Raw genomic sequence first — 19,050 nt, forward strand, 5'->3', positions numbered from 1 at the left:
CAATGTTGGGCCCTCCCGGTCTCAGCTAATTGCCGGGGCTTCCAAACCCTGCAAAGTTTAGTGATCCGAGCAGCCAGCTCCCCACCTTAAATGGTCACACTAGGATCCAGACTCTGGCCCACCCAGATAGGGAGGGAGAGGCTGGCTGCAGGAGGCTGGCATTTCTCTGACTGCAGCGAACTACTGGCCCTCTACCCAGGCTTCTGGGGCTTTTGCCACCACTGCTGCTTCATCTCCATGAGCCAGAGCCATGCCCATCAACCTCTGCACTCCCCCCCACCCCAACCCCCCAGATAATAAAGCTCTCTCTATCGTAACAGGCTCAGGGTTACTCTGTGATTACAACTCCCTCCCAGTGTCAGCCGAGAGGAAGCAGACTGATTCAGCGTGTGCCCTGCTCCTAAGGTGAGGCCCTCCTGTGCAAACAAGAACTGGCATAGAGCTGCCACTCACATCCCCTCCACTGGGCTACACTGCAGTCCCTCTCCCCTCTGCCACTGGGCTACAATGGCACACTGCAGTTCTTCACATACTTTCCAGCGGCTTACACTGGTACAGTGAAGTTCATGAAACCTTCTCCATTGTGCAGCACTGGCACAGTTCCTCCCCCTCCAACCCCACCCAGAGCTACACTGACAGTGCAGTCCCTCACAATCTCTCCAGTGGACAACACTGGCTCAATGCAGTCCCTCATACCCTCTCCAGTGGGTTACACTGGCACAGTGCAGTCCCTCTCCACTGAGTTACACTGGCACAGTGCTGTTCCTCTTCCCCCCGCCCCCTCTCCACATTGAGCTACACTGGCACAGTGCAGTCCCTCACACCCTCTCCAGTGGGCTACACTGGCACAGTGCAGTCCCTCACACCCTCTCCAGTGGCATGAACTTGACCTGCCAATCTGGCATAACCTCCAGCTCCCCCAATCAGCACCCAATGTTGCTGCTGGAATGATTCGAGACAAATGGTGATTGTGATTTAGACGCGATGCAGTTCATTAGTAAAAGTGCTCTGACAACCAATCAGGCTTCCACCCCCTCCCCGCAAACCCCCCATCTCCCCAAAATCCCTCCCACCCCCAAGGCTGTTCCAGCAGATTTCAGTCCCGATTTTCCCCACCCCACAACGCCGAGCTGAAATTGTTCACAGATGGGCACTCAGTCTGTCGGGCTGTCCAGATACTCCAGAGGTGGACACTGCAGACGACCCCATCTCGATGGCCGTGAGCTGCTGACACAGCATCTGTCCAAGGCGTCAAACTCTCCTCCCCAACCCAAAAGTACAGCAAGTCCTTAACCCCATTCCCTGCTCTGTCAGCAGCTCCATTTCAAGGTATCTGCTCCATTACATTTTCCCTGGAACTGGTGGTGGCAGCATTCCTGGCATTCCGCCAGACAATCCGGTATTCGGCCCTAACAGAATCTGAGGGAAAAAGAAACAGCGGATTAGGAGTGAGCAGAGATTAAACCGGACAGAAAAATCTCCCTTTGTGTGAAGTCCAGGACAATCCACCCGGTCTTCCCAAAATACCCAACATATCCAGCCCAACCACTATCCCACAGGGAATTGTAGACTGGGGAAGGGGAAAAAGATCAATGATTCCCCTCTCGCAGCCGCTCCCACTCCCCCAGTAGCAGCCGCAGTAGATCCTGTGGCTCCAGCCTCTCACCTCCCCCCCCCCGAGGGTCCCCAGACTCCCCTCACCTTCTCGGCCCGCGCCAGGTAAAGCCAGAGCTGGCGCCAGGTGCTGAATTTCTTGCGCTCGCTGAAGTTGAAGGCCATCTCCGGGGAGGAATAGCGGCTGACCAGGGGCAAGCGGTACCGGCCCAGCCCGAGCTCCCCGCCGCCAGCACCACTCTCCAGCCTGCCCGCCATTGCCATGGTAGCGCTCATGGCCACTGACCCTGCAAGCCCCACGCTGTCGGCAAATCCCGCCCTGTGATCCATTCAAGACTGCCGGCAGGCCCCGCCCCGCGACCTCGGCAAACCTCGCCTGACTGGTGGAGAAACAGCCAGTATTGACGAAAAGGGGCAGGGCCATTCTCACACCCCACAGCATCCTTCCCATGCCCAAAACCCACCTCGCTGTCCCCTTCCCCACCCTTTGCCCGAATCCCACCCCCACCCTCTGCCCAAATCCCACCCCCCACCCCTCCCCCAAAGCCCACCCTCTCCCAAAACCCCACCTTCCCAATCTCCCTCCCACACTCCCCCTCCCCAATCCCCACTTCCCTCCCCTCAACCCACTCAATCCCACCCTGGTCATCACAGCCTCCCATCCACTTCCATGCCCTAATCCGCACCCATACCCCCATCCCATGCCCAATCCCCACTTCTCTGCGCTGCCCTGTACCTGTCTCTGCTGCTGGATTTGCTGTTGTTCTAGTTGGAGTTTCTCTGTTTCAAAGACGACCGGCAGCACCAGGATCATGAAGGACGTGGTTCCCACCCACAGAGCGGACCGTGTAAAACTGCAAAATACCACACAGGCCCGGTAAATACCGATCCACACGGCCAAGATTCACATCAACCCAATGTATACCGTCCCATCAAACACTCCCAGGACAGTTATAGCACAGGGTTAGATACAGCATGAAGTTCCCTCTACGCTGTCCCCATCAAACACTGCCAGGACAGATACAGCACCGGGTTAGATACAGGGTAAAGCTCTCTCTACACTGTCCCCATCAAACACTCCCAGGACAGGTACAGCACGGGGTTAGATACAGGGTAAAGTTCCCTTTACACTGTCCCCATCAAACACTCTCAGTGCAGGTACAGCACGGGGTAAGATACAAAGTAAAGCTCACTATGTGCCTTCTCCAGTGATGAGGTTCAGAGGTGTCACTCTGATTGATGCTAAGTGCTGAGGCCTCACTGCCCACAGATAATAAATACTAACGGTCAGAGGCAGTAGATGGAGTGGGCATGCATCCCACCAGTAATATCTGGATTTAATATCGAGTTTCGGAATGTAAGGCTGATGTCTACTTTCAAAAATTCTTCCATGAAACTTAGGTGACAGTGGCCAGACTAGTGTTTTTCTTGCCGATTGCCAATTTCCCTTCAGAAGGTGGTGGTGAGCCATCTTCTTGAAGCTCTCCATGTAGTGTAGGTACTCCTACAGTGCCAGTAGGGAGGGACATCTGGAATTTTGCTCCAGCCACAGTGAAGGAATAATAATTTAGTTCCAAGCCAGGATGATGTGTGATTTGGAGGAGAACGTGCAGGTGGTGGTGTCCCCTTACAAGTGCTGCTCATGACGTTCTAGGTGATAGTGGGCACGGATTTGGAATGTGCTGTCAAAGGAGCTTCGGTGAGTTGCTCCAGTGCACCTTGTAGATGGGACACACTGCTGCTACTGTGCATCGGTGATGGAGGGAGTGAATATTTGTGGATGGGCTGTCAATCAAAGCTCTGTCCTATATGGTGTCAAGCTTCTTGAGTGTTGTTGGAACTGCATTCACCCAAGCAAGTGGGGCGTATTCCATCACACTCCTGACTTTTACCTTGTAGATTGTGGTCAGACTTTGAGAGTCAGGAGGCTAGTTATTATCTGCAGAATTCACAGCTTCTGACCTACTCTAGTGGCTACAGTATCGTTGATAGTGGGGATTTAGCCATGGTGATGATGCCATTGACTTGCCTGAAATTGCAACATCTCACTTACTGTCCTGTCTGGAGACAATACACATCTCTTTAACCCATGCCAAATGCTATCTCCACTCACATTGTCTGCATCTTTAAGACTTGAATAGCAGATTAGCTGTAAAGACTCGCATCCTAATCAGTATTCTGTAAACTGTGTGTGCCTTTATATGCTCTTCTCTGATCAGAACCTTCCACATATCTGACGAAGGAACAGTGTTTCCAAAAACTTGTGGGTTTACTATCAAATAAACTGGTTGGACTTTAATCTGGTGTTGTGCAACTTCTTACAATGCCGGAGTGTGGCGACTAGGGGATTTTCACAATAACTTCATTGCAGTATCAATGTAAGCTTAATTGTGACACTAATAAATAAACTTTAGACACCACCACCTGCACGCTTCCCTACAAGCCTCAAACTATATACTACCTTGGAAGCATAATCACTGTTCCTTCGCTGTCACTGGGTCAAAAAATCCTGGAATTCCCTCCCTAACAGTGCAGCGGTTCGAAAAGGTGACTTACCACTGCAGTGTAAGGAGTTAACAGCATGAATATGCGAAGGTGATGATGGCCTAGTGGTATTATCACTAGCTTATCAAACCAGAAACTCAGCTAATGTTCTGGGGACCCGGGTTCGAATCCCACCACGACAGAAAATGGAACTTGAATTCAAGAAAAACCATCTGGAATTAAGAATCTACTGATGACCATGAAATCATTGCCGATTGTTGAAAAAACCTACCTGGTTCGTTACTGTCCTTTAAGGAAGGAAATCTGCCATCTTTATCCAGTCTAGCCTACGACTCCAGAGCCACAGCAACATGGTTGACTCTCAACTGCCCTTGGGCAACTCAGGGGCAGGGGCAATAAATGCTGGCCAGCATTTATCATCCCATGAATGAATAAAAAGGTGCTCAAGGCAGCAGACAGGTAGCTTAAAGAGTTCCCTGTCACCCTTTAAAAAGAAAGGAAGAGTGATATGGGGAACGGGTGGGGAGGTGGATTTGAGACCAGGGAGAGATTAGCCATGATCTGATTGAATGACACAGCAGACTCGAAGAGCTGAATTTGCCTATTTCTTCGCCTAGTTATTATGAACAAAAATACCGATATTCTGACAGCTCTCCATTGTTCGAATCCTGACATAGCACCTTCTACAACAACCATAGCCTCTCAAGGACAATATGGGATGGGCAAGAAATGGGCAGCAACTTTCACATCTCACGCGCAAATCTAAAAATTACCGCGCTGCACTCGCTGCTAGCCCCGGATACAACGCTGACCCTAAGGGAACCATTCGGCTACATACCTATAGATTTTCTTGGCCAGCGACACTGAGCAGTCTGCGGCGAGTCCTGAGGCATTCCGCATCCCCTCAGGGAACATCTCAGTCAAACCCCATAGCCTTTCGGAGAGGGATTCATCAAGCTGCAAAACAGGAAGATGGGGAGAATGTGATTCATAGCTCAGTGCAGCAGCAGAATGGTCACACCGGCACTATCGACAGACCCCAGCAGTGAGGGTGAGGCTAATTGTCTAAAGCTGGCAATGAGGCATTGCTGAACCTGGCCTAGTGTAGGTCATAGAGCACAGCAATGATTGGTGAAACTGGACTGGGTGTGGGTTAAAAAGCAGACAATACAGATTTGGTTGACTCAAGTTTATGGAGAGAGTAGAACATGTATGATTGGCCAGCAGTGTGTTAGAACATTTAAATCGAGAAGAAACAAAAGCTTCGGTGAGTCTCTGGGTTGAGCTGAAAGAGGAGTAGAGTTGGATGACACTTTGTAGGTGGAAACATGCAACACTCATTAAGCCCTCCCCTCCCCCAGGGGTAACCCTCCAATCCCCTCCCCTCCCCCTGGGAGGACCCCTACTCCAATCCCCTCCCCTCCCCCTGGGAGGACCCCTACTCCAATCCCCTCCCCTCCCCCTGGGAGGACCCCTACTCCAATCCCCTCCCCTCCCCCTGGGAGGACCCCTACTCCAATCCCCTCCCCTCCCCCTGGGAGGACCCCTACTCCAATCCCCTCCCCTCCCCTCCCCCTGGGAGGACCCCTACTCCAATCCCATCCCCTCCCCTCCCCCTGGGAGGACCCCCACTCCCCTCCCCTCCCCCTGACGTGACCCTCACTCCCCTCCCCCTGGCGTGACCCTCACTCCCCTCCCCCTGGCGTGACCCTCACTCCACTCCACTCCCCTCCCCTCCCCCTGGGGTGACCTCCACTCCACTCCCCTCCCCCTGGGGTGACCCTCACTCCACTCCACTCCACTCCCCTCCCCCTGGGGTGACCCTCACTCCACTCCCCTCCCCTACCCCTAGCGTGACCCTCACTCCCCTCTCCTCCCTTTGGGTGATCCTCACTCAATGTGAGTTCTCTCTTTCTCTCTCAGAAGCTCCTGGACACGGTGCACACTAGGCCCCAGATTCTCTGCTCACCTCATCCTCATCGTCCTCGATTTCCTCCTCAGCCACCACCCTCGGATCCACTCGCTGTTCCTCCGCCATTGCCGCACTCCCAATACTAGGCCTAATCCTCAGCTTTGCGCCTGCGCACTAACGGGCCGGAGCAGTGAATAGCAGCGCCACCAGCCGGCCGGAGGAGTGAGTAGCAGCACCACCAACTGTCCGGAGGAGTGAACAACAGCGTCACCAGCCATCCGGAAGAGTGAACAGCACCGCCACCAAACGGCCAGTGACCAGCGGTGCCACCTGCCGACCGGAGGAGTGAACAGCAGCGTCACCAGCCGGCCGGAGGAGTGAACAGCAGCACCTGCCTCTTTTGACTGAAACCTGAATCATTTATTCCATCCCATTATCCTTCCATCAAACTTTCTGATTATTTTTTGTACCTGTCCGTTACATTTTAATGACGTGCGTGCATGAACCCCTCTACTTGTCTTTGGACCTTCACTGTTTGCAACATATTAATAAAAGGATATTCTATGGCTTTATAGGTCCAAAGTGTGCACACAGCGTCAGGGACGTGGGTTCGATTCCCGGCTTGGGTCACTGTCTGTGTGGAGTTTGCTCGTTCTTCCCATGTCTGCTTGGGTTTCCTCCGGGTGCTCCGGTTTCCTCCCACACTCTGAAAGATGCGGTAGTTAGGTGCATGGGCCGTACTAAATTCTTCCTCAGTGTACCTGAGCAGGCACCGGAGTGTGGCGACGAGGGGATTTTCACAGTAACTTCACTACAGTGTTAATGGGAGCCTATTTGTGACACTAATAAATAAACTTTAAACTTTTCTCTCATAGCAGCTTATGTAATTTTTAAACTTGTGTGAATATTAACCCTTTCAGAGACTATCTAATATTTTCTATGGATTTATTAGCAGCTATTTGATTTATCCTTTGGCCTATGAGGTATCTGCGCTTAGCTCATTCTTTCCTCCTGACCGTATCCGTGGGGAATAATTTACAGTACCACCTGTCCCTGATGGAAAAGTCTGAGCAGTAAAACACCTCTGACCAGAAGTCCATCAGGCAGTGGTCTGTATGTGACGTATTAGAGACCCTGAGGGAATAGTAAGCGGTGTTCCTCAGCTGGTTCCCTGCATTGACTGACACTAGTGTGCTGGGACAGTCTGCCTCTGCACGTCCTGCCGAAACACTGCCTCAAACTTGTTATTTTATTATTTCATGAGTTGTGGGTATGGCTGGCATTTATTGCCCATTCCTAGTTGCCCTTGAGATGGTGGTGGTGAGCTGCCTTCTTGAATCGCTGCAGTCCATGTGGTGTAGGTACAGCCACAGTGCTGTTAGGGAGGGAATTCCAGGATTTCCAGAACGGTGATACATTTCCAAGTCAGGATGGTGAATGACTTAAAGGGGAACTTGCAGGTGGTGGTGTTCCTATGTATCTGCTGCCCTCGTCCTTCTAGATGGAAGTGGTCGTGGGTTTGGAAGGTGCTGTCTAAGAATCTTTGGTGAATTGCTCTAGTGCATCTTGTAGATGGTACACACTGCTGCTACTGAGCGTCGGTGGTAGAGGGAGTGGATGTTGATGTTTGCCAATCAAGCGGGGCTGCTTTGTCCTGGATGCTGTTGAGCTTCTTGAGTGTTGTCGGAGCCGCACCCATCCAGGCAAGTGGGGAGTGTTCCATCACACTCCTGACTTGTGCCTTGTAGATAGTGGACAGGGTCTGGGGAGTCAGGAGGAGAGTTACTCACCACAGTGTTCCCAGCTTCCGACCTGTTCAGGTAGCCAAAATATTTAACTAGCTAGTCCAGTTCAGTTTCTGTTCAAAAATGCTGAAAAATCTGTGGAGAGAGAATAGAGCCAACGTTTTGAGTCTGGATAACCTTGCCCAAGAACAGTTTCTGGTCAATGGTAACAGCCAGGATGTTGACACTGGGAGATTCAGCAATGGTAATGCCATTGAATGTCAAGTCACAATAGTTCAATTCTCTCTTGTTGGGGATGGTCTTTGCCCGGCACTTGTGTGTCGCGAATGTTACTTGTCGTTTGTCAGCCCAAGCCTAGATATTGTCCAGGTCCCACTGCATTTCGACAGGGACTGTTTCAGTAACCCCCTTTCATTACAACATGCAGTGAACTGGATACATTGATGGCTTCACTCTTGACAGTTTTAGAGTGAAGAATGGAGTAAAAGCACTTCCAGGTCACTTAGCAGGTGCAACATGTAGACCCTAACCATTGGTTAATGTGCCTGGGGATACCACTAGCTGATGACTGAGGAAAGTGGCGACATCCTCTGTAGGCCAATGTGCGTCACCATGACAATAAGTGGTTACGGCAGCTTGGTAATAGGCAACTGACAGCAAAAATGAGACCCTGATAACCACTCCATGTGCGACACTTGTGGCAGAACCTGCCTCTCGTGGATTGGTCCCTTCAGTGGGCGGGCACCAGATGAAGCTACCCAATCCCCAGTGCTGCCTGTCCACCATTTTGCATGGTGATCATGTGACACCTCAGAGTGGGCACTGACTTGAAAAATGTATTGCAATTCATCCAATGTTGAATTTGAACTGTTTGTTATGTACTTTTACACATTTTATGAATAAAATATATATATTATATATATACATACATACTTTTAAAAATGAATATGAAGAGATGGTCAGGTAATGTATTAATTAGAGTTATATTTATAGATTAGTTTATATTTCAGTATGTTATATTTACATATGTGCCTGTAATTCATCAACTCGTAGGATTCCTACAGTGCAGAAGGAGGCCATTCAGCTCATTTGCCTGCATCTACTATCCCACCCAGGCCTTATCCCTATAACCCCACATATTTATCCTGCTAGCCCCCTAAGGGGTAATTTAGCATGGTCAATCCACCTAACCAGCACATCTTTGGACACTAAGGGGCAACTTAGCATGACTAATCCACATTAACCCGCACAGCTTTGGACTGTGGGAAGAAACTGGAGCGCCCAGGGGAAACCCATGCAGACATGGGGAGAATGTGCAGACTCCACACTGACAGTGACTTAAGGCCAAAATTTAATTCTATATAGTATTCAAAATTGATTTATTACCATGGAACAATTTTAACATTTCGACAGTTTACAAAAATAACTAATGAGCTCAAACTCGGCTCGAAGCTGCTGACGTTGTCATTATTCAATGATAACAAAAGGTCTTAGAATCGTAGAATCCCTACAGTGCAGAAGGAGGCCATTCGGCCCAAGTCTGACCCAAGCACAATCGCACCCAGACCCTATCCCTTAACCGCACATATTTACCCTGCTAATCCCCCTGACACTAAGGGATGATTTAACATGGCCAATCTGCTCATCTTTGGACTGTGGGAGGAAACCGGAGCACCCGGAGGAAGTTCACGCAGACACGGGGAGACTCCACACAGACAGTGACTCCAAGCCGGGAATCGAACCCGGGTCCCTGGCTCTGTGAGGCAGCAGTGCTAACCACTGTGCCGGTGGCACAGGCCTTTCAATAAAACAGCACTTTCGCATCTATGCGATTCTGATCCCCCCCACTGCCACCCCCGGGAAAGAGGGATCTTCTCTCTTCCTCAAAATCCGAATCGATCATCCACCAGTTGCTCCCTGGCCACTCTGGCGTCTTCCTTGGGTACATCGCGGGCACATCTGGATCCGCCATCTTGTCTGCCTCTGACTCACTCTCCTCTGAGGGGTGAAAGGTCAGCCCTTCCTGCAGGGCGAAGTTGTGCAGCGCGCAACAGGCCACGACGATCTGCGACACCTTAACAGGAGAGTACTGCAGGACCTGTCCAATCAGCGGAAACGTGACTTCAGCAGCCGTTGGCGCGTGCAGATGTGCGCGCGGATGTACCTTTCCTGCCCGTCGCTCTCGGCCCTGCTGTAGGACACCATCAGCCACGTCTTTAGTGGGTACCCCTTGTCGCCTAGCAACCACCCGGATCTCTGAGGTACCCTACTCATGAACTGAAACAAGTTGGAGTTCTCGAGGACAGAAGCATCATCGGCGCTGCCCTTCTGATCCGCGTTCACGTTCAGGATCTGCGTCTGGGCGTCGCAAACCATCATGACGTTCAACGAGTAAACGCCTTTCCTGTTGACATATGAAAGTGGCTCATCACTGGGGGCTATCAGTTGGATGTGGGTGCTGCGAGTGACCCCCCAGGACCTTGGGGAATCCGGCCACTCTGTGGAATCTGATGGCCCGCTCCCTCAGCCGGGCTGGGGTTGTGTCGAAACGAATGAAATTGGAAGCCCTGCGGAAGATGGCGTCGGTGACCTGGTGGATGTAGGCCCTAGCAGCGCTCTGGGTGCTCTTGCACATGTTGCCCACGCTGGACTGGAATGACCTGCAGGCGTAGAAATTCAACGCTGTGGTAACCTTCATTGCCACCGATAAGGCCGTGTGGCACTTGGAGCTTGGTTTCAGGGCCTCCTGCAAGATGTCGCACAGGCAGCCGATCACCTCCTTGTTGAAATGGAGCTGCCGCACGCACACATCCTCTGACATCATCTCGAATGACGTCCTCTCCCTGTACACCCTCCATGGGGGGTAGTTGATGCTCCTTATCAGCCTGCGGGAATGGTGCTTGACTCTGCGCTGCTGCTCCCTGTGGCGTGCCCTCGCTCTCACCCATGTCCTCGCGTAACAGAGAGCGTAAAGACTGAAGGCCAGAGAAAGAAACATGTTCCTCACTCCTTAAGATCTGGCACTGCTTGCTAGAAAGATGGTTTGTGCTATTTTGGAGCCATGTGCATGCAAATAGGATTGTAAATGATCATTGACACGTTCTTAAAAGTCCTTTCAGTCTCACTGGAGCATTTTTCACATTGAAACATCAACAGAAATCAATAAAATCTTGATGACAGGTACATTTAAAGATCTATAAAAGCCATTCATCCTGCTTGCAAAAAAAGAGTCAGGTAGATTAAATCCATCCAAGAGGTCTGATGGGCCATGTTACACAGAATTAGCAAATAAAATGCACCATTTAAAACTCAGGCCCTCCTGCTGCTGCCTCCCTGGACAAGCTCAGAGTCTGGAAGCTGCTCTGTGGGGCAAAAACTACAACACCCACAATGCCGGGCGACTACAATTCCCACAATCCCGAGCGACTACAACTCCCAGAATCCCGGGCGACTACAACTCCCACAATCCCGGGCGACTACAACTCCCACAATCCCGGGCGACTACAACTCCCGCAATCCCGGGCGACTACAACTCCCACAATCCATAGCGGGGCAACTACTCCCATAATGCTCCTGGTTTTTCTACTTTACATAACACAATTTTCTTTTCTAATTTCCTTACTAGACATTTTTGGAGGAAAACTCCTGGTATCATGCAAGGGAATCATTGTTCCTCCACACCAGTTATGCTATTCCGGATTGTGCAATGGTACACCCACCCTGACTGTGAATAGAGTCAGTAGGAACTTGAGTCAAGCAGCGGCAAAGGTTCGGTATGCCTTAAACTAATGAGTAAGGAAAATAACGGTCCGGGGTGACGCCCGGGTCCTCGCCGCCTTGTGCGAGAGGAATTTTTGAGCGGGTAAAGGTCGCCCTGCAGGTGACCCGCCTACTTTGTGGGATGCCGCAGCGCAGTGATCTGCCCGGCCCATCCCTCAAACAGGTTCCCCTAAATGTTGATAATAATAATAGAAAATCGGTGCAGTTTGCTATTCAAACAATGATTACGGCTAGTAATTTTATAGAAATACCAGACTCATATTTGCCAGTGAGAACAGAAAATTGGGCGCTCAGCCAAATCTCCATCCACTGCAGAGGGACCTGTGAACGGGTGGAGAATCCTGCCTCTGCATAAACGGTCTGACAGAGTCACCCTCTTCTTTCCTCCCCATGTACTCTATGAACGGTATGCTTTGTCCATACAGCGCGCAAGACACAATACTCCCGTACCCCAAATACACGTGACAATAATAAAGCTTACCATTTATTGCAAAGGGAATTGACTGTCAGAATAGGGAAGTTTTGCTGCAACTGTACAAGGCTTTGGTAAGACCACATCTGCAGGACAGTTTTGGTCTCCTTGCTTAAGAAGGGATATAATTGCATTCGAAGCATTTCAGAGAAGGTTCAATTAACCATTTCTGGGGATGGAGGTGTTGTCTTGTGAGAAGAGGTTGAGCAGGTTGCACCTATACCTAAACAGAATTGGATTTTAGAAGAATGAGAGATGACCTCATTGAAACATATAAGGTTGATGGGCGGAACTGTGGCATACTCGTTAGCACTGCTGCCTCATCTGGGACCAGGGTTTGATTCCGGCCTCGGGTGACTGTGTGGAGTTTGCACATTCTCCCCATATCTGTGTGGGTTTCCTCCAAATGTTCCGGTTTCCCAAGATGTGTAGGTTAAGTGGATTGGCTACGCTAAATTGCCTCTTGGTGTCCAAAGCTGTGCAGGTTAGGTTAATTGGCTATGCTAAATTGCCCCTTAATATCTAAAGATGTGCAAGTTAGATGGATTGGCTATGCTAATTGCACCTTAGTGTCACGGAGATTAATAGCAGCTGGAGTGAAAACAAGAAAATTTTTTTAATAGCAGCTGTGTGCAGTTTTGGTCGCCATACTTACACAAGGATATTTTGGCCTTGGAGGGAGTGCAGAGGAGGTTTACTAGGCTGATACCGGAGTTGAGGGGGTTGAGCTATGAGACTAGGCTTGTACTTGTTAGAGTTTAGAAGAATGAGGGGAGCTCTCATTGAGACGTATCAGATGATGAATGGGATGGATAGGATAGAGGTGGAGAGACTCTTCCCGCTCAAAAAAGACAGTAGGACTAGGGGGCACAGCCTCAAGATAAAGGGGGGGGGGGGGGGGGTGGTTTAGAATGGAGTTGAGGAGGAACTTCTTCACTCAAAGGATGGTGAATCTCTGGAATTCTCTGCCTGTTGAGGTGGTGGAGGCTGCCTCGCTAAATATTTTTAAGACGCAGGTTGAGGGAATTAAGAGTTATGGGGAGAGGGCGGGAATGTGGAACTGAGCCACGACAGATCAGCCATGATCTTATTGAATGGCGGGGCAGGCTCGAAGGGCCAGATGGCCTACTCCTGCTCCTATTTCTTATGTAATAGGGTAATTACATGACATTATGGGGATAGAGCATGGATGGAGATTGTTGTTGGTGCAAGCCCAATGGGCCAAATGGCATCTTTTTGCACTGTAGGGATTCTTTGTAGGTTAGGAGGGTAAATGTGTGGGGTTATAGGGATAGGGCCTGGGTGGGATGCTCTGTTGCAGAGTTGGTAATGGGCCAAATAGCCTCCTCCTGCCCTGATTCTAAGATGCCAGCACCTCCCCACACTGTGTATCTTCTCTGAACTGGTTCCAATGCAAGCACATTGCACCCCAAATTAGGAGATTAAAATAGTACACAGTCCTCCTGGTGCAGTCTCACCGATGCTCTGTATAATTGTAGCGAGAATTCCCAACTTCTATACTTCATTTTCATTGCAATAAAGGCCGTCATTCCACTTGCCTTCCTGATTACTTCTTGTACTTGTGTGGTGTTTGTGACTCATGTATGAGGAAGTCCCTCAAGTAACAGTCTGCTTTTCTGTCCGTCCTGCCAAAGTGACCAACCTCACATTCCTTACCATCGACCAATTCTTTGCCCATTCACTTATCCCTTTGTATCCTCCACACAGCTTACATTCCTATTTACCTTCATATCATCACAAATTTAGCAACAATGGTCAATCCTTTCACCTGGTCATTAATACTAATCATAAATAATTGAGATCTCAGTTCCAAACCTGGTGACATTTCACTGGTTATAGTCATCAGCCACCTCCATGTGGAATGTGCCTTTGCAAAGAAGGTCTGAAGTGAGATGCAATGGTATTTGTTGAGGTTCATCCCAAGCAGCTTGGTGACAGGATTTCTGTGCTCTACGGGCTGTTTCCAGGGATGCACACCGAGACAAATATCAACTGCTGCTGGAAGGTCATCAACTCGGTAAAAGATGCTCTTTGGTCCACCCGAAACCTGTTGGTCTTCCGGTGAAAAGAATTATCCTCAACCGAGTGTTGCAGACAGGCACATTCCAAAGCCCAGGACTACGTGCTGAGGGATGCTCTCAAACCCGGAGCAGCCACCATAGAGACAAAATGGGGAAACCAGAGGCCACAACCTCAGGCTAAAGGGACAATCCTTTAAAACAGAGGTAGAATCATAGAATCCTACAGTGCACAAAGAGGCCCTTCAGACAATCAAGTCTGCACTGAACACAATCGCACCCAGGCCCTACCCCCCAATCCCTACATATTATACCCATTAATCCTCTAACCTACACATCTCAATGGCAATCTTAACATGGTCAATCAACCTAGCCTGCACATCTTTGGACTGTGGGAGGAAACCAGAGCACCCAGAGGAAACACACACAGACATGAGGAGGATGTGCAAACTCCACACAGACAGTGACCCGAGCCAGGAATTGAACCCAGGTCCCTGGAGCTGTGAAGCAGCAGTGCTAACCACTGTGCTACCGTGCCACCTGGCTTCTGGATTATTAATTCAATGACTTTACCACTATGCCCACACCTCACCCTCAAACAAGTCCTCAGTGCTTGTTGTCACAAGTGAAAAAGACAATACTCTTTTTGAGCATTATTGATGCAAATTACCAAGTTAATCCCAGAAAACAAGTTCTCTTCACTGGTATTGCTTTCGGAGTTGCATTAAAAATGTAAATGAAAATCACCCATGCCGATTTATCTCCTGTTCAGAAATCACTGGCAGCTCTAACTAATACAACTATATATTTATTTCTGCACAGGGCAAAAACCAAACACTATCTTGTTGCACTATTCTTCAGAAAGGGCCTTGACAAGTCTATTGCTGCAGCTTTATACAGAACAAAGCAAATTCAGTAAAGCAAATGAACAGTCTCTGTGACAGTAACGCAGTTCTGGCTTGATGTAAAAGGTATGGATTTCCACCAGTTTTAAATCATAATCATTTGGAGGCAACAGTAAAATTTAAGTCAAGGATAAACTTACAAAGCCTCATTTAAGCAATTATTATGTATAAAGATGCATTTAGCCCATTTAAGCTGCAATCACCTCTTGTTAGCAATAAACTATGATGCTAATAATTGGCAGTGAATAACATGCAGCTTGTGGAGGAGGAATTTCTTCAGCCAGAGAGTGGGGAATCTGTGGAACTCTTTGCCGCAGAGGAGGCCAGGTCACTGAGTGTCTTTAAGACAGAGATAGATAGATTCTTGATTAATAAGGGGATCAGGGGTAATGATGAAAAGGCAGGAGAATGGGGATGAGAAAAACATCAGCATGATTGAATGGTGGAGCAGACTCAATGGGCCGAGTGGCCAAATACTGCCCCCACATCTTATGGTCGGCCACTATTTAAGACCTATAGTACACCGAGGGCCATGTACTAAACCTCCTCAGGCTGAATTCACCAGAGTGACATGAATTGTAAATACACACTGTAAATATAACCCAGTAATGGTGAGAGGATAATTTCACAAGTATAAAAATCACATAAGCTGCTGAATTCAGTCTCACAGGAGCACCACAGATCTTAATTAAAGGACCATAAAACTCCTAGTTCCAAGGGAGGACTCAGTCACACAGCATACACACAAGACATCCATTGAATTACACATAGCTGCAGTTTGTTGATGCCTGTTCTAACATGAGACAGGGGAACTGACATACCACTGATTAGAAAGATAACTTCATAATTGTGTGGAAATATGTGTTTGGTGACATTATAATTAGGTATGTCTTTTAATGGTCCAATGAGTAAACAAACTCAAAATTAACTTAGGGACAAATTAAGAAGGGCAGCCCCCTACAAAGGAAGGGGGCACAGCCCAAACAGAAACCAAAGTCCAAAGGAAACTTAAAACATTAAATCAAAATGTGATTGTAAGGGTCTATAATACACACCAGCCCCTGCGGTGCCAAGTGGCACAAAAGGCATCAACTGTGCCCGTGGACACTGCATGCTCCCTCTCCAGGGACACCTGGCTGTGAACATAGTCATTATAATTAGGTAGACATACACAAGTTGTAACTGGACAACTTTACCCTTATGTTATGCATGACATAAACTAATCAATAGTTGTGAGTGGATAGAGATACTTCTGTCCAAATGTGCACCTTTGATTGGGATATGCTGATTTATCACAACTGGATCTTAACTATAAAGTATGTATAACTCCTGTTTCGGGGCTCTCCATAATGAATCACCAGCTGGAGCACTGGGGACCAGCCTGTACAATAGTTTGTAATAAAGGCCTTGCTCGAAACTCCAAGGAGTCCTCGCCTGGCCTCCTCAAGAACGAGGGTGAAGTACACTATGGTCGAATAACCGGATTGAAAGAAACTGATCTATATTGTACCATAAAAGTATATTTTGAACAAATAACTAGGCTGTCACACCACTTCAGTACTGAGTGCTGCACTGCTGGGAGTAAAGGATCATAAACCAGGGCTCTGACTTAACTATGCAGAGGATGTAAACTATCCCATAACAGCTGGGAGTTATACATGATGTCCTGGCCAACATTCATCCCTCAACCAACTGTATTCAAAGATTACCTGGTAGTAATTAAAACAGCATTGCCAATCAGTGGCCACAGTCACAATGGATAGAAATACTCCCTCAGTGTTGTTTCAATGTTATGAGAAACCCTTCTTTTAAAGACTATTTCTGAAGACCAGTTGGGGGTGGGCAATAAACTTGTCAGCAACACCCACGTCCTGTTAATGAACAGAGACCCCCACCAACAAACATGAAGACTGAGGCCCCTGTTGGATTCGTTTGGAATGAAATACATGCTGGCCACATGGGTAAGGACACCTATTGGAAGTAGATAGAACTGCAAGTTTCTCAGCAGATTACTTCTTACTGTCACAAGTAGGTGCACATTAATGCTGCAATGAAGTTACTGTGAAAATTCCCCCTAGCTGCCACACTTGGGCACCTGTTTGGGTACACTGGGGGTAGAATTTACCATGGCCAATGCACCTAACCAGCATGTCTTTTGGACTGTGGGAGGAAACCCAAGCAGACACGGGGAGAACGTGTAGACTTCACAGACAGTGACTCAAGCCAGGAATTGAGCTTGGGTCTCTAGCACTGAGAGACAGCAGTGCTAACCGCTGTGGCAGCCCTAATCCCCCTCCATGCAGATAACCCCACACCTTCAGAACCCATTCCAGTACCAACTCTTATTCATTCACTTGTGAAAAGCTTCCAGGTTTTAGTTAAGAATGACCTTCTCTCAATGTGGAGATGTCTGCGCGTAATCACGTGCAAAGTCACGTCCCGCACCATCGATTATCTTGCATTCCTGATCGCGGTAACACCACTCGGACACATTCTCATCTGAAGGCCTCATTTGGAGGGAGCGGCCCAGTAGCTCCTCTCCGCACTGCTCCCACAGCTGAATAACCCCTTCGTTTCTGAGTGAACAGAACTGGACACAGTTTGTAAGAAATAACCTGTTTTATTTATGAAAATCTTCGGGGGGTGGGGGGACTCCCAAATTGTAGGTCGACTGTGACAATGGCGGCCATAGAGGTCGGACTAAGAAAGGAGAGGGCCCTTTAAGTTTTCGTCTGTTCCCCCCACCACCCCTACAGCCCAAAAATGGGGGTCTTCGCTTTGCCCTGTCAAAAACTTAGTAGTTTTTAAACACCCAACCTCCCTCACCAACCCTCCACCCATCAACCCCACCTCGAGAACCATCTGTTCTCCTCAATTCTCACTCCGGGGGGTGAAGTCTGAGGCATTAAAATGGGATTGGCCTCAGATTAAAAAGCCTGGGAAGCATTTTCTCGGAAATTCTAAGCCATATTTTCCAGGAACAGTTGAAGCCTTCAGATGCTGAGGAAGGATTTTACAGAGAGAGAGAAAACTCCCTCTGCAAGCACCCGAACAGAATGGGATTAAATCCAGTTCAGCTGCAGCGTCGGATGTTAATGTGTGTCAGAGCCACAGGCCCGTGGAGTTTGGTTCTTTCAGGCTTTCACTGTGCCAGACCGCAGACAGCCAGACCATCTGTTCATTGCAAGAACTCCGCATCCCGAAGTGGAGCCCAGGCCGAGGTTTGTGGAGTGAGGAACAGAGTACTCGTCAGAACAGGAAGTGCCAGGAGAGAGAAAGCCAGAATGTACGAGACTGGGTGAAATCCAGGCGGTGTGGTTCCAGCCACTTAATATCAGTCCCTGTGACACCTTCTTCTGTTAAACACCAGCATCCGGCTTCCCTCCACACGGCAGGTCTGACTGACAATATTTCCAGGGTGTCTCCCTCACAAAATATTTACAGCCCCAAACCCTCAAATTCTTGTGTCAAAAACTCGACACCCAGCTAACCCCCAGCAATGACCCCACCCTGACCCCCCTCAGCCGTGACCCCACCCTGACCCCCCTCAGCTGTGACCCCACCCTGACCCCCCTCAGCCGTGACCCACCCTGACCCCCCCGGCCGTGACCCCACCCCTGACCCGCCTCAGCCGTGACCCCACCCTGACCCCCCCGGCCGTGACCCCACCCTGACCCCCCCCGGCCGTGACCCACCCTGACCCCCCCGGCCGTGACCCCACCCTGACCCCCCGGCCGTGACCCCACCCTGACCCCCCGCCCGTGACCCCACCCTGACCCCCCCCCCCCCGGCCGTGACCCCACCCTGACCCCCCCCAGCCGTGACCCCACCCTGACCCCCCCCCCGGCCATGACCCCACCCTGACCCGCCTCAGCTGTGACCCCACCCTGAAGCCCCCCGCCATGACCCCACCCTGACCCACCTCAGCCGTGACCCCACCCTGACCCCCCGCTATGACCCCACTCAGACACCTATAACCCCAGCAATGACCTGTCCCTGACCCCTAGGACCCCACCCTGACCCCCAGGACAACAGCAATGACCTTACCCTGACCCCCAGGACAATCCCAACCCCCAGG

The 19,050-nt window shown here is 49.7% G+C and overlaps 1 protein-coding gene and 1 non-coding gene across 2 annotated transcripts; one reads left to right on the forward strand and one right to left on the reverse strand.

The window, feature by feature from the left end:
- Window positions 1-1,072: 1,072 nt before the first annotated feature.
- tomm22 (translocase of outer mitochondrial membrane 22 homolog (yeast)) lies at window positions 1,073-6,222 on the reverse strand. The gene is made up of 4 exons (XM_080217642.1): window positions 6,089-6,222; window positions 4,958-5,076; window positions 2,351-2,468; window positions 1,073-1,419 (listed from the first exon to the last, which is right to left on the reverse strand). The coding sequence occupies exons 1-4, from the start codon at window positions 6,155-6,157 to the stop codon at window positions 1,342-1,344; spliced, it is 384 nt and encodes a 127-aa protein (XP_080073768.1). The 5' UTR covers window positions 6,158-6,222; the 3' UTR covers window positions 1,073-1,341.
- A 5,329-nt stretch (window positions 6,223-11,551) lies between these two features.
- Window positions 11,552-11,702, forward strand: LOC145361810 (U12 minor spliceosomal RNA). Its single transcript, XR_013889874.1, has one exon. It is a non-coding gene; the product is annotated as a U12 minor spliceosomal RNA (small nuclear RNA).
- Window positions 11,703-19,050: the final 7,348 nt, after the last annotated feature.

Source organism: Carcharhinus amblyrhynchos, chromosome 35 (assembly GCF_965287045.1).
Source record: "Carcharhinus amblyrhynchos chromosome 35, sCarAmb.v2.hapA, whole genome shotgun sequence".
NCBI lineage: Eukaryota > Metazoa > Chordata > Chondrichthyes > Carcharhiniformes > Carcharhinidae > Carcharhinus > Carcharhinus amblyrhynchos.